General features: G+C 41.6%; 1 protein-coding gene across 2 annotated transcripts; it reads right to left on the bottom strand.

The window, feature by feature from the left end:
- Positions 1–238: 238 nt before the first annotated feature.
- On the bottom strand, positions 239–18,567 carry LOC119913088 (kinesin-like protein KIF11). 2 transcript variants are annotated; one of them, XM_038732407.1, is made up of 27 exons: positions 18,409–18,567; positions 18,074–18,176; positions 15,867–15,996; positions 15,254–15,351; positions 15,082–15,160; positions 14,801–14,986; positions 14,522–14,646; positions 14,303–14,393; positions 12,562–12,707; positions 11,698–11,794; positions 11,523–11,618; positions 11,331–11,419; positions 10,249–10,336; positions 8,529–8,602; positions 8,329–8,443; positions 7,557–7,628; positions 6,592–6,727; positions 4,353–4,525; positions 4,073–4,198; positions 3,795–3,950; positions 3,248–3,387; positions 2,932–3,092; positions 2,699–2,817; positions 2,378–2,600; positions 2,064–2,239; positions 1,645–1,755; positions 239–532 (listed from the first exon to the last, which is right to left on the bottom strand). In XM_038732407.1, exons 2-27 carry the CDS (start codon positions 18,145–18,147, stop codon positions 419–421), a joined length of 3,195 nt encoding a protein of 1,064 aa, XP_038588335.1. In that variant the 5' UTR covers positions 18,148–18,176; positions 18,409–18,567; the 3' UTR covers positions 239–418. The 2 variants fall into 2 exon arrangements, with proteins under 2 accessions (XP_038588335.1, XP_038588336.1); XM_038732408.1 differs by having other exon boundaries at positions 18,074–18,165; positions 18,409–18,561.
- Positions 18,568–27,779: the final 9,212 nt, after the last annotated feature.

Below are 27,779 nucleotides of genomic sequence, written 5' to 3' on the forward strand. Positions count from 1 at the left end.
CCCCACAGTCAAAAGTCATACTTCAGCAGTTAGAAACTTGACTACTTGTTAATACTGCATGTGAGGGTGTTGGTACAGATCCTGTTGCTACACTTGAGAGGGAAAAGAATAAATTGGTTCCTCATTTTGAGAAAACATGATAAATCCTGCTCGGCTCTTCAGAATAAATAAAGTGCATGTCAGTGTTTTCTATTCGGACTTTATCTACTGCAGTTAATGACGAACCAAAAAGCATAAATACTTGTATAAATCTCTTTAATTTTTACAAACAACTTGAAAATGTCAAGACAATTTGTGTTGCTAAAGCTAAGTGACAGTTCACGAGACAGCACCCTAACATTTAAAAGACAAAATTATTAAAAATATATGAGACAAAGAGTTTTGACGACATAGTTAACAAGAATACATTAAAACTGTTTTAGTTCTGAGGGCGGAGAGGCAGTCTGGACTTCTGAGGCGTTGACGTGGCTTCGTTTTCTGACACTTTTAACCTGGTGGGGATCTTCGTCTCCTTCTTACCGCCCTTCTTTTGCTGTAAAAGAGAAATTACAAGAATGTAAAATCACTGTTATAAAGTACACAGGTAAATGTGCCAAAAGTTCAGACGGCACTCGTATGGAGGCCCAGTATTCATGTCGGATGTTGTTTTCACCCATCGATCAGGCCGTGCGGTCATAAACTACTGAGGTCTATTCTGAACTACTGACCTAATTTACCATTAAGCTGAGTTTAACACCCGCCTTCACACAAGCAAAGAGCAACACACTCTGCAGCTCGACCGGGACTCTTATCTACACTGAATCTGCTGAGTGAGACACTTTTCTTGTATTTTCTTGTGTTGGACCCACAACACCGGCTCAGCCCACTCTTTACCGGTTTACCAGTTTCTGTTTGAACACTTGCTCAGTGTGTGAATGCAGATGTAGTGTAAAAGTGCTTTGAGTGGTCGAAAAGACTAGAAAGGCGCTATACACAGAGCATTTACATAAGTTTGGAGTCACATGACATGGAAGCAACAAAAAAAAAAAAAAAAAAAATCACAACACATTATAAAATTAATATATATTTTTTGATAGTCCCTAAGCCACGCGGTGGGCTAACCGGCGCATGTCGCCACCACGCGGTGGGCTAACCGGCGCATGTCGCCACCACGCGGTGGGCTAACCGGCGCATGTCGCCACCACGCGGTGGGCTAACCGGCGCATGTCGCCACCATGTGTTAGGCTAATTAGCATGTTGTCAATAGCCTAACTAGCATGCCTATTGAGCCACTAAATTAACCAACGGCCTGTTAAACAAATTTGCCCGCCTGATCCAACTAAACCAAACTAGCTACGTTAACTATTGGTGATGGCGCAATGGAGAAGACACATGCCTTTGGAGTGAGAGACCCGGGTTCAACCCATCCACCATTGTGTCCCTGAGCAAGACACTTAACCCCTAGTGGCTCCAGAGGCGTGCGACCTCTGATGTATATAGCAGTTGTAAGTTGCTTTGGATAAAAGCGTCCGCTAAATGAATAAATGTAAAACTACTCAATGCAATACTTGAATTTGCAGCTGAAGAAAATCTAAAGCATCCTTTTATAGTTTCCCTGAATTGATTTGAAACAGAACATCAGAAAGATTCTCCACCCACGCTCACCTTGAAGAAGGGAACGCGTTTGCTCTCATTGAAGACGAGGTTCTCGTCGATGAAGGACGGCTCTGTGGCCAAGCTTTCGTTACAAGTACTCAAGTCGTCCTCCAGGGAGTCCTGGACACAATAAAGAGGAACAAGGTGAAAATGGTGCACAAAGTAGTGCATTTCTTTTAATTTGGCCAAAAGAAATTAAATATCTGCATATATCTGGAAGCAAAAAAACACCCAGAGGTGTGAATGACAGCCAAATATAATTGAATTTATCAAACTGAATCAGTATATAGTGGATTAAATAAAACAAATCAACCTATTAAATATTAAAATCAGGTTACGTGTGCTTGATTACAAGAGGAAGCATCCTACGCCCGACAATGTAGAGGATGTCATCAAATAAATAAAATAATTAAAAACAAATCGTTAACCTGGCTGCGTTTGTCCTCATCCTCCTCCTCCTCCATGGCGGCCTGCAGCTCCTCCTCCTCCATGGCGGCCTGCAGCTCCTCCTGCTGCCTCCTCAGGCTCTCCAGCAGCTCGCAGCGGCTGCGCATCTTCACCAGCTGCCTGGGAAACACAAACTCCCGACGCTGAGGGGTCAAACCTGAAGGCAACAGCAGAACTTGTTAGTGACCTGGACAGGTCAAAGGACTCCACAACACAAGACTTTAGACGTTCGGATTGGACTTCGGGGGCGGGGCAATCGTACATACGCACAAACACACAAAAACACTAGAAGTACCGGTGGGAACGTCCTGCTGCAGCTCCTCCTGCAGGAAGTCGTGGACCATCTGTTGGGCCGTCTTCATGTGGTCCTGGAGCTCAGCCTGCTGTTGGTCCAGGACAGTCAAGTCCAGGGAGTTCTGCTTCTGCACGGCCACCAGAGCCTTCTTCACCTCCTCCTGCCGACCGGACAGCTCCTCCTCGGCTGTTCGGAGCCGCTCGGTGCAGCGCTCCTCGACGCTCTGAGAAAAAAAACAATGTATTGGAGGACAAGATGAAGCTGCAGCGAGCCTGAAGACCTGCCGCTACAGAAATAAGTGGTATGATGTTTTGTGTTTACCTGATGCAGGGTCTGCGCCTCACTGGAAACCCTCCCCATCAGAGACAGGTGCTCCTGGGCTTGAGTCTCTGCATGCTCCCTGGCTCTGGAGCTCCACTGGAGGTCACGTTGGACCAGACCTGCAGTCAAGAATCGACACCATCAGCAGTAATTCACACACAGAATGTACTGCAGATGTGGGTTTAATGTTTTTTAAAAAAAAAAAAAAAAAGACAGCTGAAGGAGTTCGGTACCGGACACGGAGCTGTGGAGGTGGGAGCAGCAGCCCGTCATCTCCTCCAGCGTCTGCTGGCTCTCGTCGGCGTTCACACGTAGAGAGGAGGCCAGAGAGGAGGAGGTGGAGCAGAGGAGGTCTGCCTGGGCCGAGGCCTGATGTGCTACCGAACTGTAACCGCTGCACACAGGAAGAACAATTTTAGACACTGATAATTCCTTAACAAGATGATGTGTTGGATTCAAAACTTTATACTAAAGTTTTATTTTAGTAAAATAGGTTGTGTTTGTAGCTCTTCATCTCCTCCTGCAGCCGACCATTTGTCTGTGACTCACCTGCTGATGTTCTCCTGGAGGACCTGCAGAGGATTCTGCAGAGCTTTGGAGGCAGAGCGCAGATCAGTGAAGTCCTTCTGGGCCTCCATGGTCAGCAGGGTGAGCTGGTCCTGCAGGCACTGGATGGTCCGCTTCATACCCTGAGAGAAGGAAGTAATGATGGTTTCACTAACCGGCCTTCTATAAATAAAGCAGTTACATTATTAATCATAAAACTGAAAAATAGTTCCCAGTATCAGCAAAATCTGATCAAGTCTCAAAAGGTACTAATCTTGGTTTGCATATTTTAAAATCGACAGATAGTAGAATTAAATATCCTTTTTGGATCCGAGCTGCTGGCTGAAACTCATGAAATATTATAAAGGTGTTACTGAAGCGTTTGGAGAATTCTTTGGGGTTTTGTTTATGATCACATTCTCCGCTTTAATTATTCTGGTATTTTTTTAACAGAACCTGCGTATTTTATGCAACCATTTCCATTTTTAACTACTCCAGAACGGAGAGAAAAAGATATTCAAACCCAAGCTGCTCCCAGATCAGCTCTTACCGTCTGGTGCCTCTCCTGCGCCCGTCTGATCTCGTCCTCCAGCTTGTCCTGTTCGGCTCGCTGTGCGCTCAGGCCCTGCACGGTGGCCTCTCGCAGCCCGGCCAGCTCCTGAACCAAGTTGCTGAAGAACGCACCCATCTCCTTCATAGCCTCCACCTGACGGGGGGGGGGGGGGGGGGGGGGATAATAAAGCATGATTAAAAAAGTTTAGCGCAAGAATGAAATATATATAATGTGACTCTTGTCATTGATATAATAGAAGGCGCGTGTGGTCGAACCTTGTCGGCCAGAGCGCGCTGCGTCGCCACGTTGGCTCTCAGAGTGTCGTTGAGTTCCTTCACAGCCGACAGACCCATCAGAGTCCGAGCCACCAGGACCTCCTCCATGTCCTGCCGATGCTCTTCCTACACACACGCAGACAAACACAAAGAAAGCAGTTGGATGTGTGTTTGCGTTACCCAACAGTGACAACTTTAATACTCCATCAGACAGAAGCCTTCAAACGAAGCCTCCTCGTTTTGTCTGTTAAACCGTCATGGAGGTTAGTCCCGTCCTCACCAGCAGCTGCAGCAGACTCTCCTTGTCCTGCAGACACAGCGTCTCCTGCTGCCGCACTCTGTCCTGACAGCGAGCCACGCCCTCAGCCACCAGCTGCCCGACTCCACCCACGAAGGACTCCACGGTGGTCAGGGCCTCCTTCAGCGCCGCCTCGTTCACCACGAGCAAACCATCTGTTCAGAAAAAGCAACAGGTAGATATATATACACCCTCTCTTTCTCTCGGAATCTCTTTTTAAATTTGTGAGCGACAACAAAGCGTCCGTCAACATCTCCCACCAACAGATCCGCAGGGCCAGTGACATTGTGTGGTCTAGCTGGACGACGCTGCTCAAGCTACATGTCATCTTGGACAATGACTCCCACCCCCTCCATGCCGAGCTGGTCAAACAAAGGAGGACTTTCAGTGAGAGACTTGTCCCTCATGAACGCACAACAGGAAGTCACTGCTGCTTGTGGCCTCATATAACTGCTCCCTGGCCAATGCAAAGATGCGAACTGGCTCCGGGCGGCGCGGAATAGATGCGTTTGTTGCGAAATTCGCTGGTTCACTCGAGTTCATATTTTTAAACTTTAGAGGGAAATTCGCTTGACGCCGTGTTGTGAAAGCCTATCAGCGCTGAGATTGTCCAGACGTCACCGACGGCTTCAGAGCGTTGTTTGGAGAGGACCGCGCAGAGCGGGGGAGTGACGCCCCTGGCCGACGGAGAGCAGCGCTGCAGCTTTTGGACAAATAAACACCCGTAGCCGGTCTGGATTCTGCTCTGACAACTACGCAGTTTGCTCGCGGGAGGAGCTCAGAGTAAACTGCTGTTATTAAATCAGCTTTTTACTTTAGTTTTTGGGATTACAACTTGATTTATCTTGCCCGGGTGCTTCTCAGCAGGGAGCTTCTGTGCACATCATGTCCCACTGTTGTTGTTGTTAGTTGGCACCCAGAGCTCTGTTGGACTACTAACTTAACATTTATATCAAAACCGGACAAAACTGGACATTAAGAGGAAGTTGAACTACCTGGTGAGTTCAGAAAATGTGACAAATAAGCAAAGCATAGCCCTCAAAGATCTGAACTCCATTCAGAAAACAAACATTTTAAAGTTGTTGACATGCGGTCTTGCCAACAGACCTGACAAAGCATGAATTCATGCGTTTTACAAATCAGCATCATATTGTAGTTATTTCGGCATCAGTTTGATCCGTTTATTACAACTAAATCACAGCAAAATGTTTACTTTGGGTTCATACAGCTGTAGTAGTCGCTGGTTGTGTTTATTCATGTTATCGTTCTGTGTGTGAACACTTGGCAGTTGTCCGGCGATTAAAACCCGCGGCAGGATTAAATTTGCGTTCAGTCTGAATGCATTTAATCATTAAACTGGACCGTGTAGTGCAATATTTGACAAATTGTGCAATATTTTCAATTGTAGCACTCTGTCCCAATACTCATCAACACTACAGTTCCTATTATCATTACACTTCTGTTAATACTGTAAGACACTGTACATATCAAGTCAAGTTTTATTTATAAAAGCACATTTAAAAGTCTCGATGGTGGGGGATGATCCGATATTCAAGGGAAGTTTACTCCACAGACACTTTATACCATATGTGGGATGGTTAAAAGGGACCGGTTTGATGACCTGAGGGGCGTAAAGAGATTCGAAATATAAGACCGAGCCATCCATGTAACGTCTTATAAATAAGCACCTTAACCAATATTGGCTTCCTTGTACCAGTCAACAATCTAGCAGCTGCATTTTGAACAAGCTGCAAGCGTGATGACGACGAGTGACAGATGACAGAGTACAAGGAATTGCAGTTATCACTTCCAGAGGATATAAGAGCATCATGAAAAACAGTCTCACAGAGAGAAGAGATGCCAGTTTTGCTGTTGCCATTTGTCAAATTTTAATCACACCTACATTTCTAGAAGAGTTGCACGTTTGTGGACAAGGGGCCCAGATTTTTCAATAACTCCTCAACTGAGTTGGGGGTCAATATTATTTAGACAGTTAAAAATCCACTGTGAGGACTCCAATCAATATTTTTTTTTATATATTTCTACTGAAGAGCTTTCTATTATTTATATTCATTAATGTGCAAACTGATCATAATAGAGTATTTCTGATTTTTGGACTAGACCCCGGAGCTTCCCTCTAAAGTCACCAACAGGCCCCAAACTAGCTGTGACGTCACAGACCCTGCAGGTTTGGGTTACATGTTTAGCTCTGTGGTCTTACCGACGGCCTGCGAGTAGCTGCTCAGCACGTCGCGGTGTTTGGCTCCGTGCTGCTGGACGTTGCGCTGCAAGTCGCTGAACGCTCCCTCCATCCGCTCAGAGAAAGTCTGCTGGATCTGGCTGTTGTGTTGCTCCACCTGCAATTTCAAATCAAACTGCCAAAGTTAAAAATGTGTTTTGGCATTTCCTTCCTTGCAGAATGACGGACACACGGATGCACAAGTATAAATGGGCCATTACTTTTGTACCATTTAAGGTTTTTCACTGGACTTAAACTACTTATATTTACACACAAACAAGAAACACTTTTGACCGGCAGTGTGTACAACTTAAATTAAACAAAGTAAATGTTAGATTAGATTCAATTTTAGGGCTGAAACAAACTGAATCGATTGAATTAATCTGCAGCAACTTTGATAACTGATTAAATGTTTGAAGTGAGATCGTCTCTTTGAACAGCAGCCACAGGGGACATGAAAAGCTACAGTAAGAGTCAGCGATAATATCCGTAGACTGAAGAAGCATTGTTTGATTTAAGCAAGTCTGCGTTTCAGTGGTTATGAACCGAACGTTTCAGTCGTGCTTTAAAATTGTAAACAATTACTGATTTAACATTTTAAAAGTTGTACATCTTTGATTTTTGGACGGTTGGGACAAAAAAATAAAAAAAATAAAAAATCTTCTGATTAATCGTTAATGAAAACGATCCTGTGTTTCATCACTCTTCACTTTCAACACACATGTACAGAGGTCTTCTCACAGAGTAACCAAAGAGTTGTGTCACCCGTTCAGCTCATCAAATTAAACATGCGAGGAGCATGACAATCTTTTGTGAAAACAACTTTGTGGGATTATGCAGCTCAGGAGGCAGGAAAATGTTCTCAACCCATTATTTTTCTTCTCATCTGAAAATCACAAACTCGACACATTTGGAGATGCTTGTGCAGCGTTTTTTTAAAAAGTGACCTTTTTCTTCCTGTCCAGCTTATCATGGAGCCCCGACACGTCGCTGGTGCTGTTAACCACCGTACTCAGCAGCTGAAGGAGAAAACACAAAACCACAAGGATGTTGTATTCAGATCAGCGGTCCGAGACGGATCACCACACTTAAAGTATTTTCTGAGAAAAGGAAGTTTGGTCAAAAGAGGGGGGGGGGGGGGCTTATTCAAATGAAGGACATTATTAATAGTATGGAAAAGTACAGACAGAGAAGAAAAAAGGAACAAGAAAAAGAGAAGAAAGGGGAGGGAGGGTAAAAAGCAACCTCGTCAATATCTAAATATGGTTAGAGGAGATGGTGTCGTCAACATTAACAAGTGGAGTCAGTAAAGTTTGTCTAAACCCTGCTTGAACCACTGGAAGAATCAGATAAAATGTGTGAGTCACTGAGGCTCGTCAAAAGCAAGAGAGATCTTGAATTGGATGTAGTGATATACAAGACGTGATAAGATGCCTGGTTATTTTAGGAGGTTAAAAAAGTAACTAAGTGATGTTTTAAATGAGCTACTTTTACTCGAGTAGATTTTTACAACAGTAACTTCACTTGTACTTAAGTAAAAGTTCAAAAAACAGTACTTTTACTTAAGTAGAATATTTTAGTAGTTTTCCACCTCTGGGGAAAAAAAACACCATGAAGTCTGTGACTGTAAAACAATCCAGTGAGTCCTGGTGCATTTCTCTTTCATTTGGCCTCCGGCTGTATATATAAACGTCATGCGTCAGCGAAGCCTGTGAATACCTGTCCCGCTGTGCTATAGAGGGTTTCCCGGTCTGTGGTGAGCTCCAAGCTGACAAACACCTCCTGATCCAGCTTCTCTTTGGTCTGCTGCAGGCTTTGACTCGTCTCCTGCAGCCTAAAGGCAGAGGGTCCATTCATTAAATTCAGACTGACTTGCCACCACCTGCAGTCATTTCTGTACAACAACCACCACCGCTCACCTCTGCTGCTTCTCATCCAGGTCTACGGTGCACTGCTCCAGTTTTGTTTTACTGTCCACAAACAGCTCGGTCACCTGCAGAGAGGAACGGTGTGAGGAGAGCTGGTGCAGGTGGAAACAACAAAAACACGACATGCTTTTTAAAAGCATTTTAAAATGACCGAGAAAGACTTTGCAGACGCTGTTCTGCTAAAAAAAAAAAAAAAAAAAAAGTTTCCCAGCACATCCACGCCATCTGTGGCTGACTTCTTAGAAAAAGAACCGCTTTGGGTGTTCCTGTCACTCATTTCTGAGACACCGATTAAGCTAACTGCATCTAAATTTGGAGTGCACACGTATTCAAGCCTTTACGGTAAGTGAAAGGGCCCAGAGCGAGCTGACAGGCAGGTTAGAGACTTCATCCTGTCAGTTTGTCTCTTTACAAAGACAAGTGCTGCAGGATGAGACCTGAAGAGAAGCTGTGAAGTCTTCATGTTACAACATTATTTATCAAACCGGGTCAGACTGGAAGGATTTAGTGCGAGGAGGAAACACATGTGACAACGTCCGGTTTTCAAAATAAGGTGTCTGTACAGGATGGAAATAAGATTAATTGGATTATATATTCACAGCAAGTATAAAACATATTACATGTGTCCATTAAAAGTAAATGGACACATGTAATTTACTTTACCGGACCCTCTCGGGCCCCGGACCCCCCGCCATAGTCTCTCCACATCCTGTGGGAAACACTGAGGGAAAAGCACATTTTGACTATTTATGCAGTGGTGAAAAAAAGAAAAAAAAGGTAACGTACTTTTTCGGTGTAAATTTTTTCATTATATTTGGTGTCGGACAAGAATTTTCATTTCGTAGCATCCCTATGGCAACACTAGAGAGGTCATAAAACACAGGCTATAGGGGTTGGGCGGTGAAATTTCCATCGGACGATGTCTACAATGAAACATCGGGACGGACGATGTCATCGGGGGCGCGGGCAGTCGTCTTATCTGCAGACTTCACTCAGTCAAAAAAAAAATTAAATAATATAATAAGTGGACCATTAACTTAGGTCACAAGTCGTGGTGGATATTTTACGCACGGGACCAGGTAAAGATGTCTGTCAGCCATCGGCCCAACTCTAACAGACTAGTGACAGAAAGTAATTATACATATTGTGATTTACGGTTTGTGTAACCCACATAAATATGGTAATATATAATAATCAATACTTAAAACAATTCCAAGTTTCTGTTACATAAACTGAGCTTTGTCACTTGCATCTGTATCGAATAAACGCAGTCCCAAGGCACGTTGAGGTCTGCGGTTTGACCGACAGTCTAAAACTTAAAATATGTCTAGAACAGCTGCAACCGATCACATTTCTGAAGCTGGACACAGAAGGTTTGGACATTTATGCTTAAAAAATGACCGATGCAGGGCGCCACTTAGCGAGCCCCATGTACAGAGGCTGAGTCCGTGCTGCAGCGGCCAGGGTTCGAGTCCGACCTCTGGCCCTTTGGTGCAAGCCCAACCCCCCCTCCTGCTCCCACATAAAACCCCAGCCACAAATAAACAAACAAAGATAAAACAGACTGATATAAAAAAATAAAAATAGTTAAAATAACGGCTGTTGATCTTCTGTCGATTGACTAATGGCTTCAGCTCTACTGCAGATTTTAAAAATGCATGTTTTTAGTTCTACGTTCTCTGGTCTGAGGGCGAAAGTCGTGCTCACGTACCTTCTTCAGCTCCTCCTCCATCACAGCGATCTTATCGGTGTGCTCGGACACGTTCTCCTCATGAGCGGTGATCTGACTCATCATACTCCTGACACACACACACACACACACACACACACACAGCAGAAAAACCAAATGTATGGAGAATTATTTTTACATGTTTCATAATAAACAACATTTTTTTGAGCAGTCAACACATTTGTACTCTGCTAAAATAATTCTTCTACATTCTTCTTCCAGTTAGAGTTGCTTTCGTCAGATGAAACTAAATGAAATGTGTTCGTCAACGACCTTTTTTTGGTGACTAAAACGAGACGGCGACAACATCCTTAAACACTGACTGTGACTTTTATTAACGTGCAATATTGTGGACGAAAAATGACGAGAAAAAATGATTCATAAAATAAAAAACGTTAATAAAATCTCTTTCTTTGTCAGTATAATGAGACAAAATATTACAGGCCACATTTTCTCCCCTCTAAATTTTCACTCGAACACTTTTTGTTTATTCAGCGTTATCCCCCCCCCTTCTGTGCGTTGAACGCTGGCCGATCAGGCGCGCGAGGAAAACATTACTGTGGAGGATGCAAACTCTGGTGAAGCAAACAACATGCTCGGGAGAAAGAGGCGCTTAGACATATTTCGGACTGGAAAAAAACCTACAGACTTGAATTAAAGTTAACGTCTCGTTTGCAATAAAAATAAGAAGATAAACTTTACAAAACAGTTTCTCTTTATGTGAGATGAAGACTAAAATTATAAATCTCTCTACCCTGGTTTGAGCAGATTGACCAAAATGCTAATCAAAATTATACTAATGAGTTAGAAAAGACTAAAAAAATGAATAAAACTGGACTAAAATACTTTTAATTGTCTTTTGACTTCTAGTCAACTAAAACTTGATACAGGGGACTAAATGACATAAAACTAACAAGGACATCTGACACAGGACGAAGACTAAATTTTAAATGGCTGTTCTTTCCAAATCAGCTCTAAGATACTCGACCGCCCTCAGTTCTACAGCCGCTTTACATAAACGTGGCGTTTTATATCTGAAGACCAGGAAAACAAACAGAACCTACTCGTAGTTCTCTGTGGACAGATAAACGCCGTTCTTGTCTCGGGTGGCAGCCAGGTCGCGCTTCAGGCGCTCGATCTCCTCGGTGTATTCCTGAGTGGACAGAAAACGTGTCATGCTTACTGAGTTGATACGAAAACCCTCCTGGATTCAGAGGAGCGAGACTAAAGCTCGCGTCTGATCGCGCTCGTCAGACCTTGATGAGCGTCCTCTTGGTGAGCTTCTGGTTGACTTCGGGCTTGTTCATGATGTTCTTGGCTCTGCTGGCGTACTCCAGCGTGCTCAGCGTCTCCTGCGCGGAGAGAACGAACATCGTGAGCGTCAAGCGCACTCAAGAGCATTAACATCGGCGTGTGTCCACGGAGACGTACCTCCAGGTTGCTTGAGGAAGGCGACACCGTGGCGATGATGGAGGTTTTCGTTCGCCCCCCTAGCGAGTCCTGAAGGATCCTGGTCAGCTTAGACTCTCTGTGGGAAGAGTTCACGCAGTTTATCCAGCTGGAAATCAGAGCTGGACCCTTAAATCATCCAGGGGCCTCGTTACAGAAACATGTCGTCATTAGTTATTGCAGGACTGACTAATCTAAAAGGCATCGGCGTTAATATTTATCTGTATTAGGGCTGTAACGGTTTTGCGACGCCAAAGTCCATGCATACAGGTTTCTACTCCTGTCCCTGGTTAGGCTTATAAAACTAAAACAAAGATTACAGAGTATTGAGTTTACACCATTAAAATACATCCAGTACATGAAATAAGATACGGGCTTAAGTAGATGTAGAAATCACTATTCACACACTTACAAATTAGTTTTAGAAAAGAAAGATTTACCAAAAACAGTCAAAACTCAATATATTGTGCTTCCGTAGAATGAGGCAGTGGCGCCATCTCACAGATTTCTGGTCCATTACTTGCCCGTTGCCCAAATGAGAATTTCAGTATCAAGTATCAAATTTTCTTCTGAAATATTCATTGACCTCTTTTTATTGAACAGCACAGAGAGAATTTAGTAACTTTTGGAACTCCCGTTTTCAGCCTTTATGCTAAGCTAACCGGCGTCTTTTCAGTCTTCTCATCTCAACTTTCTGCCAGCAAGCAAACTTCCCAAAATACCAAACTACTCCTAAAATGCATCCCAGGCTCAAAGATAACCAGGGTTTATTCTCATGTTATCAGCATTAAAAACCCTGCAATGTCATTTCTGGCATTAGATTTCAGAAATAAGCCGTGACTCCACCTGTACGGGACGTGAGGGCGTTTCTCCACCAGCGCCGTGATCACTCTGCCCAGCGTCAGCAGAGACTGGTTGATGTTTCCCGCCTCGCGAGCTCGCTTGTCCACCGCGCCCGAGCGGCCGATGTTCTCGCTGCCGGCGAGATCCACCTGGAGAGTGGAGGGAGGTGTGTTAAAAAAAACATATAAAAAAACAAATAAAATAAGAACCTCATGTCCAAGGAGAACCTTGAGAAAATTACACATTAATTTTTGTTAGACTGGATTATTGTAACAGTGTTTTCACAGGCCTCTCTAAAAGCTCGACTCCACACCAGCAGCTCATTCACAACGCCGCTGCGAGAATTTTAACAACAACCGGGAGATTTTAACACATCACTTCACCGCCTTACAGTAACAGAGAGGATCGAGTTTAAGGTTTTGTTTGTATACATCACACCTTACAGTCTTAAATCAGGGCTTAAAATGCTCCTATTCTCAACCAGTAAATTCATCACTACCATCTATTTGACTGAGACTCAGTTTAATACTTTTGCCTTGTAGTTCTCTTTTTTTAAATTGTGTGTTTAATATAAATTGTCTTTCAAGTATTTTAATTAAATTTTTCTTAAGTGTTTTCGTATCTTTGCGTCTGTAAAGCACTTTGAATGGCTGCAGTGTCTGGAAGGCGCTATATAATAAACCTGTCTTGCCTTTGCAAAGCGATACAGAGAAACTTGTCCACGCATTTGGTACCTCAAGGCTTGGCTACAGCAGCTTTCAGGCTGCTCAAAAAATAAAAATCTTATTAAGTCTCTCCAGCTAAAACGCTGCTGCACACATCTGACTAGAACCAGTAGGAGAGATTGAGTCACCCGGTTTTAGTAACTCTGCAGTGGAATTGATTTTCTTCTTCTTACATACAAAGCCCTTAATGGTCAGACACCATCTTATTTGAAAGAACTCGTTACACCATACTGCCCCACTAGATCCCTGCGCTCTCAAAACGCAGGGCTACTTGTAGTGCCGAGGGTCTCTTTAGCCATCAGGCACCTCGGCTGTGGAATCAGACCCCTGATCTGATTTTAGGAAGATACCAACATTTCCATATTTAAGAATAGGCTAAAAACGTCTCTTTTTAGTAAAGCTTTAAAAGTTGGTATTTTATGAATTTGTAAATTATTTCTTGCTCTTTTATAATTGTGTATTGTATTTTTTCTTAAGTGTGTGTATCTTGTTACGTGTTCTCAGCCTTTTTGCCCAATTCCGCAATCTTTATGTGTCTCTGTTTCCTGTTAAGTGTGAGCTTCGCTGCGGCTCAACTGCCGTCTGTCCACGAACACGTGAGGCGAAAGTATCCCGATGCACTTTGTCCAGACGGCAGCGCCGCAAATCCTGTTTCGTTTACTTTCTGTCTCCACGCCAGCGCGGCACGTTATCAGCACGAGGACACGCAGCCAGTTTAAAAGTTCTTCTTCGTCGCCTTCATGTTAAAAGTAATTTCTGCCCCGCTGCTGTCATGGTAACATAACGTTACACTAAATATTGATTAGACATGTTTTTGATAAATTGGTATGTTGAGTTATAGGCAACTTGTTTTTCCCTCTTCTTCTTCTTTAAAATACACAAAATTAATCATTAGATTAATCGACTTACAATAAATCGTTATGTACAGCGCTAGATGCACCAGCCTATAGAAAAGTGTCACAAGTACGTTCATTCCTCCTGGTTTAAAAGCAGAAAACCTCTCCCATTTGAAAGATTACCAGATTGAGTTTGCCGATCTTCACCAGCTCCTCTCCGTCCAGAGTGATCTCCTTCATGTGAATGGTGACCGAGAACACCGAGTGGGAGCGACTGCACGGAGACACAAGAGGGAAACAAAAAGCAGTGAATGAAATCAGCCGAGGTGGAAAATATCTGTCACGACGACCCCAGCAGCCGCTTCGGCCGGGAAGAGAGGCCAGTTTCCTCCGGGCGAGTACCTGGAGTAGGCGTTCATGAGCGTGGAGGCCGTCCTCCTCTTGGCCGATCCCCTCTCCAAGATCTGATAAACTTCATCTTTGTTGTGAACGGTCACCTCCTCCAGACCCTTCACCACCACGCCGCGCTGCGACGCAGAGGATAAACAAAATGCTTCAGCGTCCAAACATTAAAACTAGAATATTATATTTGATCTGCATTAAGCCTGATCAAGTCCTGTTTCTTCTCAGCAGTCACAATCCGCTGATATTTATTTATTTATCTCACGTGAGAGTTGTTACCTTGTTGCGCGGGTCGTCGAAGAGCTGCAGCCGCTCGTTGACGTCCTCGGTGGGGCTGAGGAGGTCGAACAGCTCCTCGTTGTAGATCTCCAGCAGGGACACTTTCACCGAGAACTCTGTGCCGTTCTCAGAGAGCTTCTCGAAGATCTGGTGCAGCGTTCTGGGGATGATGCCGGCCAGAGGGTCCTAAAAACGGTAGGAAAGGTTACCGGTGATCAGCTACTTTTCTGCTCCGCACAGCCACATTACTGCAGGGATAAAGTGATTTATGAAAGTCCAACCTCCTCCCAGGTGAACTGCTCGTTTGGACTCCGCTCTCCCTCCATGGTGAACGTCTTTCCTGTTCCCGTCTGACCGTAGCTGAGCGTGACAGCAGAGAAAGAACATTTTTTGTTAAATTTCTTGTTAAAACGCGTCATCGCAGTTCAGAGCAGAAGTGACAACCGAACTTACGCAAAAACAGTGCAGTTATAACCCATGATCACTTCATCCAGGATGGGGCAAACAACGCTCCTGTATACGTCAATCTGCTTGGCAGCTGGACCAAACACCTGCGGGGGGGAAATAAACAACATTCAGACAACAACACAGATAGCAGAGGGTAATAATAACTTTCTTTCCATTACTCATGTAGAGGGATCAACTGGTTTGTGTCAGTGACAAGAAGGTTTAATTGGCCCCGATCCCATTCTCACATGTTTACTTAAACGTTCATGAAGTACAGAAGGTCCGGGTTCGAAAATATTACCTTAGTCAGCTTAAACGGTTAATATGAATGAACTTAAACTGTACTGTGGCGAAACAGAATTAAGCTCCTCCCCTTCAACAATGACTTTTAGCAAAGTGCAGACGCCAACTGCAAAAACACACCAGTTTCATTTCCTTCTGTCATCAAGCTACTTACAGAATTAACATTAGTGACAGCTGACAGGAGCTGAAGGTCAGCTCTGCAAACCTGAGCCAACCAAATACATATTTCACCTTCACACGCAAATTATCAGAACCTCAGCAGAACCAGCAGGCTGAGGCGGACAGTAACGCAAGGCCGACACCGATCTTCACTCACCATGTCAAAGGTGTAAGCCTTCCGGGACGCCTTGTCGTTCACGCCCCCCGTCCTCACAAGCACCTCCTTCCTGTTGGTATCGCAGTCAATGATGCCGTAGGACGACTTGCGCTCCACCGTGTTGAAAGGCCTGAAAGCACAACGCAGAGGCAGAGCTCACTTCTCCGAACAACATCTGCAGGTCAAGGAAGTCAGAACAAACTAAATCCATGACCCCGCCTGTAAAAAATGGGGTTTGGCGATGCCGTCAGGTGGCTCGGGAGATTCACTTACCAACAGCCAGAAACATACATGTGCATCATGTATGAAAGGCAAATAAGCAATATGTGCTAGTGTTGTTTTACTGCAGACCATTATCTGCGTCCGGCAGTTCGACCTTTAACAACTGTATCTCCATCTTACTGTGTGTGTATTTTATTGTCTGTGCTCTGTATGATCTGTAGTGTGTAAAATATTAAGTGTGTAAAATATTAACTGTTTTTCTGCCAATCTCAAAATTTAACTGGTTTTAACTCACACGTCTTATTTTTAATCGGCTTTTAGTCTTAAATGTTAACAGTTTTAATTCACACTTTATTACTTTCTTCTGGTTGGTTGTGGCGTTCGGTATTTTAGTTAAATTCCAACTTTCCTAATTGTTTTCAACTCACATGTGTTGTTAATGCATCTGTTTTAGTTGTGTTTACTTATGTGTAATGTTTTATCTTTACACTGTCCACCCGCGACTTCCCTGGTAGCTCTGACTCTGTGCTTCTGCCTGAACGATGTGTGCGCTATATAAATATAGTTTTGTTCGCTTTGCCATTTAATAAAAAGAAGACTGGAAGCAGCCATAGATGCTGTCAGATGTCTCTTTGATTTAAACCCAACAGATTTACAGCTGGGATTAAAGTGTCGAACAATGAACCACAGTTTCTCATGTTTTACCAAACTACATAATCTTTTATGAAAATTAAATCCCATAAAGCTTTTTAACAACACATGAATCAACTGTTCCGCTTCCAGAGTAGCTGGATGAGGAAATATTAAGATAAGATTTTTTTTACTTCCTAATTCAAACAAAAGATGGCGAAAACCAGAAGTAACGTGTGTTTATTCTCAATTTCTAAAGCTTTTACTATCAGTTTAATTCTCTATAGTTAACGTGACTTCCCCATCCTGGACAAACTCATTTAAGCTTCACTTGTGTTTGTGGCTGCAGCAGACAAAATATCTGTTGATCTGAAGAAACCTCCCGGGTGTCTGAAAGACTGTTGTACTTTTGAGAAAAACAGATGCTTTTTAGCTCTTTAACTCGATCTGACCCGTCACATGACAGACACAAGATGTGGTGGAGAATAACTGTTTATTTATACACACACACACACACACATCACCGTATTTTAATATAAGCCTACATTAAATAATCTGTTAAGTTCCGTTTGTGCAGCACTACAAACTTTCTTTTCACTAGCGACTATTTTCTTGATTAATCGATTAGTTGTTTGGTCTGTAAAATGACAGAAACGATGATCAGCATTTCCTAAAACTTAAGACGTCACTCAAATGTCTTGTTTTGTAAGTGTTACTGTCACAGAGGAGCAAAGAAACCAGAAAATATTCACATTTAAAAAGCTGCACTAATTCTTTATTGCTCACCTTGTAAAATCTCCTGTATATTTTTTCGGTATTATTTTGTACACTTGTGCATTTTGGATCCCTTTACTTTCCCTTTCTTTATGTTTGTGTGTACTGTATAGCACAAATACACCAATGCAAATTCCTCCCATGTGAAAACGTACCTGGCAACAAACCTGATTATCACTTTTACTTCCCAAAACTACAGGAGGTGAATAACTTAGCTGCACTTTTTAATGCTATTTCAGGCTAACAACATACAAAACATGTTGCTTATGCAGCGTTAGGAAACCAAACCCCCAATTTTAAATGTTATTTTAGGCAAACAATATATATACACACACACACAGATGTTGCTTAAGCTGCTTTGGGACACTAAAAACCCCATGCCTCAGGGGGGAAATCCCTTTATCTTCCTTTAAAATCACCTCACAGGACGAATTAAACCCATTTAACATGTAAATTAGTCTAAACGTGGGCTTTAGAAATGCATATTGACACGTTATCTATAAATAACACGTGTGAGTCTTTCTGTCAGGCTGTGGAGGAAGCTAACTTTGCTTTTGACACAACAAAGAACATAAACATACCTGCATCTCACAACGACCTGGATGTTTCTCCCCTTCTCGTCTCGTTTGATCCCGCTCAGGTTGTGTGAAGTCATGGCTGCAGATGTTCTCCTCTGCACACAGACTGAGTTCAAAGCGTGCACATACCGTTAAGTTAACGTTACACACACGCGTGCAATTTGGCATTAGCACACACACATATGCACACAAAAACAGATATTAACGACCCACGACCGCTCATACATAACACCGCTGCAGGTGACCAACAAACTAAAGAGGACAGAAATGTATAAATTAGCATGTTGGTTAGTTGACGTTAGCTTAAAACGAAATGGCGTTAATCCAACGTAACTTACCGAATTCCGTGTCCACGTACTTCCTCTCTCTTTCCAAAGTATCCGCGGATTGTTTCCACCACTAATAAGATGTATAATTTTTATATTTTATCGTCTCTCGTCCTCCTCCGACAGAAAAGCCTCCGTCTCCGCAGCTCCTCTGGCGCTCTGACGCCTCAGAGGTTAAACATTTCAAACAGTACTTTTAAATTTTGCTCAACCAATAACAGTTGAGCGACGGCAAAACAAACGACGCCATTGGTCAGAAGGGACATGTGACGGATTCGGCGCGGGGCATCACGGGAGGTCAGAGAGTTATTAATACCACCGTCCTTCCACTAGGTGGCGACATTGTTCTGCGTTTTATCTTATTACTATAATACTTTTTGTTATTATATATAAAATAATACTATATATATTATTTATTTATTTATTATATAATGTTTAATATTAATATTTTGTAATTAAATCTATGATGATAGTATTCTTAATAATAATATTTTTGTTATTATATATAAATAATACTATATATTTATTTATTTATTTATTATATAATGTTTAATATTAATATTTTGTAATTAAATCTATAATGATGATGATGTGTTCTTAATAATAATGTTTTTGTAATTATATATACAATAATACTATATATATATATTATTTATTTATTATATAATGTTTAATATTCATATTTTGTAATTAAATCTATAATGATGATGATGTGTTCTTAATAATATTTTTTGTAATTATATATAAATAATACTATATATACACTGCTCAAAAAAATAAAGGGAACACTTAAACAACACAATGTAACTCCAAGTCAATCACACTCCTGTGAAATCAAACTGTCCACTTAGGAAGCAACACTGATTGACAATCAATTTCACATGCTGTTGTGCAAATGGAATAGACAACAGGTGGAAATTATAAGCAATTAGCAAGACACCCCCAATAAAGGAGTGGTTCTGCAGGTGGTGACCACAGACCACTTCTCAGTTCCTATGCTTCCTGGACCATGTGCTCTTCACAGATGAAAGCAGGTTCACACTGAGCACATGTGACAGACGTGACAGAGTCTGGAGACGCCGTGGAGAACGTTCTGCTGCCTGCAACATCCTCCAGCATGACCGGTTTGGCGGTGGGTCAGTAATGGAGTTGGATCGGCCTGTAGTGTGGTTTTCCACTTTGATTTTGAGTGTGACTCCAAATCCAGACCTCCATGGGTTGATAAATTTGATTTCCATTGATCATTTTTGTGTGATTATGTTGTCAGCACATTCAAATATGTAAAGAAAGGAGTATTTAATGAGATTATTTCATTCATTCAGATCTAGGATGTGTTATTTTAGTGTTCCCTTTATTTTTTTGAGAAGTGTATTTATTTATTATATAATGTTTAATATTAATATTTTGTAATTAAATCTATAATGATAGTATTCTTAATAATAATATGGTGGTGGGGTGGTGAAGGCGCATAGATAAGATGCTTACCCGGGTTCGATTCCCACTGTGAGACATCCACCATTGTGTCCCTGAGCAAGACACTTTTTATACATTTTATGATTGTAATGGAGGCAGTGAGCAGGTAACAACACACCTGATACATGCATGAAACAGTTTAGCAGTGGTGGACAAATAATTATTTACTGAATTAAAAGTACTTCACTGAAAAAGTACTCTGCTACATGTAAAAGTTCTGCATTGAAAACATTACTTGAGTAAAAGTATTTAAGTATATTCAATAAAATGCTGTAGTTGTTGAGCTGGAACTCATTTTGAACTTATTTGCATTGGACTGTAGCTAATAATCATTTTGAATTCTTCAATTAATCGAGTGATTGTAAAAAAAAAAAATCTGAAAAAAGTGAGAAATGCCGTCACAGTTGCCCCGAGCCCAAAGTGACACGTTTATTTTGTTTTGTTCAACCAACAGTCCAAAGCTCATCCCTATTAACAAACATTCAAATTGTGTTTTTGCATGAAAAAATGACCATCAATATAATGATTTAATAATCAGACAGTAATTTTCTGACAACTGACTAATGTTTCAGCCGTACTTGTGTAAACTGTCGGAGTTTAATTTATAATAAATATATTCATATTTTATAAACTCTTCATGTGTTTTGTGTGTAAAAATCTGACTTTGTAAAGTAACTGAAGCTGTCAGATAAATTAAAAAGTACATCTCCCTCAAGATGAGTTGAAAGTGGTACGAAAAGAAAATACTCAAACAAAGAACAGGTATCTTTTCTATTAATTATATTTCATTCATAAGTGCAAATATTCCCACAGAACGTAATTATGTAAAGACTCTTAAAACAGACGAGGAGTTTTAGATGGTAAATGCTACCAAAAAGTGTAATTTCTCTTATATTTTGACTTTCTAGAGCACATTTAAATACAAAACATCACAAAACATTAAAATACAGGTACAGTCATTAGAAACAATGCAGATTTGTGAAAATGGAACTGAAGCTGTTATTTATAGACGCTAAGCACATAGTATTCATGTATTTGAACGTACTGTCTAGATAAATATTATAAATAAATAGAAGTACATGCAATTTAAAGTATCATTTGTAACCAAAGTGGTCCCAAGATATTTATTACACCAGTCTAGCATTAGTTAAATTGGTAAATACAATAAATAGAGCCATTTTGCCATTTTTACCATTTAAAATAATTTTAGAGTGTAAATACTAATTTAAAAATTAGTTCAAAATCTATTTCAGACTACAGGGCAGAAAAGCTGCAGAAGGACCGTGATGATGTTGAACGGAGGCCAATAGGAGAGTTGATGTAAAATACAGAATATTGACTATAATAATAATGCAGCCATGGAAAAAGCTCTCTGTGACATTTGTGTTTGGTTCCGGTGTGTCAAAGCTCAAACTCGCACACACAAAATAATGTGGTTACAAAACGCAGGCACTCACTCATGACAATAAAATTTTGATGTTTATGAATTTACACAGAGACACACACAAAGGAACCAATTTTGTGCAGATGAACACATAAAAACAGAAAGTTATCTCCAAAAAACCCCCTACCAAAATCTATAAAAACAATAAAATCTAATGAAATAAACCAAAATATGAAATTATTCCACACGTTCACGCTCTTTGTCTGTTTCAGGTTTATGAAGTGACCAGTGGCGAGCAGCAACCCATCTGCTGAGGACCGTCCGCCCACTCGGCCCCCTGAGGACGACGAGGGGGTTGCCCTTTTTGCTTTGGCAACACCTTTAACACACACACACACACACACTCATTTATGCATGTATGGATTCAAAGACACACATGATAGCAGAAAAAGTGTTTTTGTTGTTTTATTACATCTTACAGTAATGGTGTAATAATTAAAAAGTTAAAGTACGTCCACTGACAGGCTCGGAGTGTTATTATAAGTGTCTGACAATATTATGGAAAGGATTCCTACAGAGAGAGACCTTTTTTTAAAGAGTAAGATCCTTTTTGTTCAATCAGAAACAGCCAACGTCTCGCTCTCGTCAAAGCCACCAGACTCCCTTGATAAAAACAATCCTTTTATCCTGCAGAACACAGCAGTTGCCGGCCTACTGTTAGTTAGTTTCTTTGTGTTATTGTCTGACTTTGGTGTTTTTGTTTGTTTGTGTTATTGTGTGACTTTGGTGTTTTAAAGAGTTAAAAAATATCAAAGTCCCACAATAACACAACCTTAGCGAAGGAGGCAGTGGTAGACCAGAGAGGTAAAATTACTGTTTTTGTCAAGGGAGTCTGGTGGATTTGAAAAGGGGCGATACGGCGACTGTTTCTGCGGAAACAAAAAGGATCTTACTCTTTCAAAAAGTTCTGTCTCTTTAGGGATCCTTTCCAAAACGTTGTTATAATAACAACCTGAGCCTGGCAGTGACAAAAACAAGCACATCAGCGGACGTACTTTAACGGGGCACAATTGCCCTCAAGGATTATGATTATGATCACTCAAAACCAATTTCAAAACAATGTTGTCCCAATTAGTCACACAGACACAATAACACAAACAGAGATGTCTGATTTAAATCATGATCTCCACGTGGTTTCCCCATTGTTTAATGACGTCGTCTTGTTGTGTCCTCTTCTTCTTCTTCTTCTTCTTCTTCTTCTTTGATGGTTTAACGGCAGTGACTGGAGAATCAGCTCCACCAGCTGTTTGTCTCCACGCGTCACACGGCAGCAGTGCACGGAGACAAGCAGCAGGTCAGGCTTTATTATGAGGAGCTTGAGCAGGCTGCCATGAAAGTCTAATGAAGTGAATCGTGATTCAGCATTAGAAACTGAGTATCTGTAACGTTTTGGTGTTGAAGCATCAGCTACAGACCTCATTAAAATCAGCACCCAGATCCAAGCCAGAGGACCCCATGCTGCCGTTTTTAACCGTTTGTACTTCACCTCAGAATCATTTTGTCACTATCAGAAGTACCATCACCAGAATTTAACACAAGTACACATGAACCTTTAAGCACCTGAGTTTAACTGAGAGAATAGAAGATGCTGCACATGTTAACACCTCTGCAGAGAAAAGATTCTACACATAAAGTGAGTCCCAGTTCTCTCCTGTTAGTTTTGCCCTAATGTCGTGGCATTTGGTTCATCTCCGCTTGTCTCAAAACTTTGAATATTTAACAGAAAGCCTGCGTTGTGAAGTGGGGACAGTGGAAGCAGCTGAACCAGAACAGTACAGCTGCAGCCGGACACACAAACAAGGAGCTGAAAGTCACCATGAAGCTCCGTAAAGCTGAGAAGCTGCAGATTCAGCTGACATTTAATATTCTTTTCACATTGTCATTTGGTAAAATTATATTGATTATAGCCACTTTAAAGGTGGCTTCCTTATTTATGCCCTCAAATGTAGTGTTTCATACTCTTAGATTACTTAAAGGGCCTCCCTACTCATTAACTAAGTATTTTTACTTACTTTCCGCTACTTTCTGCTTCTACACTTCAGGGGTAAATATTGTACTTTTTACTCGTCTACATTTGTTTAAAGAGCAGGAGTTAATTTTCAGTTGAAATAAATAAACATTAAGCTTATAAAATTCAGCACAGTTGTTTAAAAAAAAAGTCGTTGCCTCTTGTTGTGCAGCAACATCCCCGGCTTTTGTAATGAATGACTGAGGCACAAAAAGTTATGAATCCGTGCAGTAGATGGCTTCAGCCTGCAGCACGAATAGAGCTGCTTTCTGCCGGCGACAGGCTCAGACAGTTTTACCAGGTGTGTGACAACGTCATGGAGAGAGTCCCTATGAGTGACCCCCTTTCTTTTTAACAGGAAACTGAAGTCTCGCTCAAGGACAGGTCTCGCTCTCGTGAGAGGTGAGCTGTTGCAGGAAGACGCCGGTGGAAACGGGGGAGAGAAGTTTGTTGTGTTTGTAGAGGAGCTGCTAGCAACACTTTATTTCCTCACTGCCACTGCAGCCGGTTCGCGGCAGATTCCACAACTTTTTGTAGCTACTGCTCATTTCAACAGCTCATGAAAATAGAGCCAAGGTTTAAAAATACCTAAGTTACCCTTAAAAAACACTGTGGTTCTCTTTCCTTCAGCTTTCCCATTGGTAAATCAGCCATTCCAAACTTGTGCTGTGCAGCCAAACATCATTCAATCACAAATAATTTTATTTAAAAAGAATGAAGTGAAGGTGCAAATGTTTCCAAAGAGCCCAAATAGATCCATCAGGCTGAAATCTGATGCACAAAAGATGTTGGAACAAGATCTGTCAGCGTGGAATAATTTTACCCTGAAGCATTTTAAGAGCACAGCAGCATGCTGGGACACTTCACAAGAGATTTCCACCCAATTATTCAAAGCGTTTGTACATTTCATCACCATGTCCTGCTACACGTCCAGAGCTCGAACACCTCCGGCCTCCACGTCCAGTCAAAGAAACATCTCTCTGTTACAATCTGCTGTCCAGCAGAAAATCCACTTCATTACCATAACAATTTTAACTGCGAGGGTGGAAGCAAAGTGAGGTGGGAACAATCGTATTGTTTCCCCCCCCACACACACACACACACTCTCTCTCTCTCTCTCCCTCTCTCTCTCTATCTTTTTGTCATTGACAGCCCACTCAGACCCCGGGTGATGATGACCCTTTCTTGGGGGGGAGCCAGAAATCCAGAGCGGGTAACTTTGTGGTCGGACCGACAAACGTTGAGCTTCATTCACCTCAAGAAGCATCTCATCGCGTCCCTCCCTTTCTTCTCTTTCTCCACCCGTCTCTCTGGACAGCGAGCAGGAGGCCCGCTGGACGTCGTCCTGGTGGGAGCCCGACGGAGGAGGACAAGCAGGATTTCTCTTCACCGCAGGTTTAAAGTGAGTTTCATGCTTGTTCTGAGGGCGTTAATCCACTTTAGTTATGTATAAGCTGCAGAGGGAATCAGTTTTACTTGAGAGATTTCTGCTGATGAAATGAGTTTAAAGTATAAATCATATCAAGTGGCATCAAAATAGAGACATACAAGTGAAAAACCTACACATCATTTCAGTTTTACAGCTTGATTTCTGTTCATATTTGTCGTTCTGTGTCTCAACTTTAAGAACTGTTTGCCAATTTGTATGATTACATCAATTAGTATCTAATGTATGCTAGTTAAAATAAGATTTAAAAGATCTTAACAGGTTGATATAACTGCTGAAATGTTTGGGAAACAGATAATACACAAATATGATCCACGGTTACAATTTCAGGCCTTTAGTTTTCTGTAAGATTCAAGCATGTAGTGACAATCTGTTTTATTTATAAAGGTTTTCTTCTCTGGTAATGAGCTTTCGAATTCTGTGTAGCTAAAGTCTCTTTTCAGGGTGTTTGCATTGTTTGCGCATGTTTTCTGTCGTCAGCATTGAAGCTGGATGCCAACTCTTAAGATTTTCTTAAGTATGAAGGTGCCAGGAGTCGGCAGAAGGCCTGAAATCGGTACTTAGTTGTGTGCGTTTCATCGTTTTGAAAGAGCAAATGTGACATTTGGTGGCAAATTGTAGAAATTTGGTTTCCTGTAGAGCTGATAATTGATTTGTCATTTCAGTAACATTTACAAGCTAAACTACTGAATATTCTCGTTCCAGCTTCTTAAATGAGTGAACTTTTGTCTCATATGGTAGTAAACAAAATATCTGATGGACTGTTTGGTTTGGTTCTTGCACTAAATAGACAAAAGATTAATTGATTAATCGATAAAACAATCAGCAGATGGACACATGATGAAAATAATTGCAGCCCTGATTTCATTGTGTGATGAAAGACTTAATTTGGAGATTTATTAGAATAGATAATTCATATTTAATGCGCTTGCATTGAACTCTAGGCAGGTTAAAGCAAGATTGATGGAAATAAAAAGTAGAAAAGGATTTAAAAACAAAATTACAGCCAAACCAAACAGCAGTTCCGCCATGTTTTTGTGGCTGCAGCCGAATTATTATTGATGCTTTTACATTGTTTGTATATTTTGCCAACATTTCCTTTGTTTTCATGCCTTTTTTTGGATGATTCAGCACATAATTTTACAAAATAAAATACTTAAAGTGTTTGTTTTTAGCTGATTCAAAAGAAAACTGTAGTGCAGCTACACTCTTCAAAAGATTTTTCTCTACTTTTGTTCCATTTTATGCTTTTAACAAAAGGACAAAGAGTTTGAAAATGTTGTCAAACCTCATAGCTTACTGCACAAGGCCCAAACAGCCAGCTTCAGATAATCTGACTAAGCACAACAGTGCTTCTTTGGCTTCATAATCAAAGTGACTGGGATCCTTCGGAAAGCTAATTATCCTCATATCAGCTCCGAGAGTAACCGACGACACATTTCTGGGTCCCGGAGATACTGCCGGATCCATTCAGCGCCTGTCTATTATCCCACACTCAGCAGTCAATACGTTTCCCATGAATATGCAATCGCGTCTATTGATGGCTTCGTTTTAAGGGTTCATTGCCTAAACCTCCCAAACCCTGACCCATCTGCAGGCTGATCAAGAATCTCATCCCCAAAAATGACAAATCCAAGAGACAAGATCCGGTTTAATATGAAGCACATCAGGAGGATTTATTCGCTGTTGGCTGAACCGGACCCTCCACCAAATGAAACGACGCCTCCGGGTTTAAGTCTTGTGGTACTTTCCTAAAAGAGTATCAGGTACTTTAAGGTCTTGGTGGATCATTTATCAAACATTTACTTATTTGTCTTTCATAATCTAACTGTGCCGCGGGAAAAACCAAGAGAAGCGTTTCCTTCCTAAATGAGTCATCCATCATTTTAAAATAAAAACACCTACCATTCTGGCACGAACGGTGGCAGAAAAACTCAGATGATTTATGGTGTTTAAAGTCTGAGCGTCTTTTTCTCGCAAAAAAATAAATAATTCAAAGTGACTGGCTCATATCCGCCAGACGTCGGGGATTTCTTTTTCCAGAAATGGATTTTTTCAGACTAAATCCAAACTTAACAGATCGTCTACTCTTTGGTCAAACATGAAAATGCATAAAAAGGCCTAAAAAAGGATGAAACTATTGATCCACGTAGATAAACTGGGTTAAATGATGAAAATATTATGGTTTAAATTGGGTTTGAAACATCTAGAACTCACATTTTCGGCCCTTGAAATAATAATGGTACAAATGGAAAGTTTAAAAAAGGCAAATAAAGTGACGTAAATATCAACGACATTTGTCGAGGACCTCGGACACGCTAATGTAAATGTGATTTTGCCAACATGCTTTAAATGAGTCTCAAGAAGTGCATGAATAAAGTGGATTTCTGTGCAGCTAGCATCAGTTAGCATTAGACAGATGAGAAAGCAGTACAGTTCTGTGTGAAAGAAAGGTTCAGATCTTCAAATGTCTTCATTAGGAAGGAAGAAAAAAGCCACCTATTGTTCTGTCACTGCTCCCGTATACTTGATGGTACCAAAGTGAGGTGTCACTTTGAGGTCTAAAAGGTCAAACTTTGCTCGAGCAGCAGATGACCGCGTAAAAAAGCCTTTCGACTTGGAGAAAGAAAAAAGCAGCAGTTCGGTTGTTTTTGTTGTTTTTCGGTGACGTCTGGTTGCAAAAATGGAAACGAGCCCGAGCGTCCGTTCCTTCGTTTTAAGGCGAAGACAAAGATCCATATTAACAAAAAACGCAGATGACAGATGATTAATCGGCGTGGTGGGGTCTGCCGAGCCGCCGGACCCCCGGCTGACACCCCGAGCCACCAAACACAAAACCAAAACCCCCCCAGAGCCTCGGCGGCCCGCAGGAGCGTGGGCGAAGGGTGGAAGCAGGGCACCGTCCCCAGTGAGCAGTGTGTGTGTGTGTGTGTGTGCGGGGAGAGAGGAAAAAGAAAGATTGTGTGTGTGTTGGGTGGATTTGTGTGTGTTTGTTCGACAGATCCTGACAG

This window comes from Micropterus salmoides, unplaced genomic scaffold, assembly GCF_014851395.1.
Source record: "Micropterus salmoides isolate LMB-PRFRI ecotype aquatic unplaced genomic scaffold, ASM1485139v1 Ms_hic_scaffold_2, whole genome shotgun sequence".
NCBI classification, from domain to species: Eukaryota; Metazoa; Chordata; class Actinopteri; order Centrarchiformes; family Centrarchidae; genus Micropterus; species Micropterus salmoides.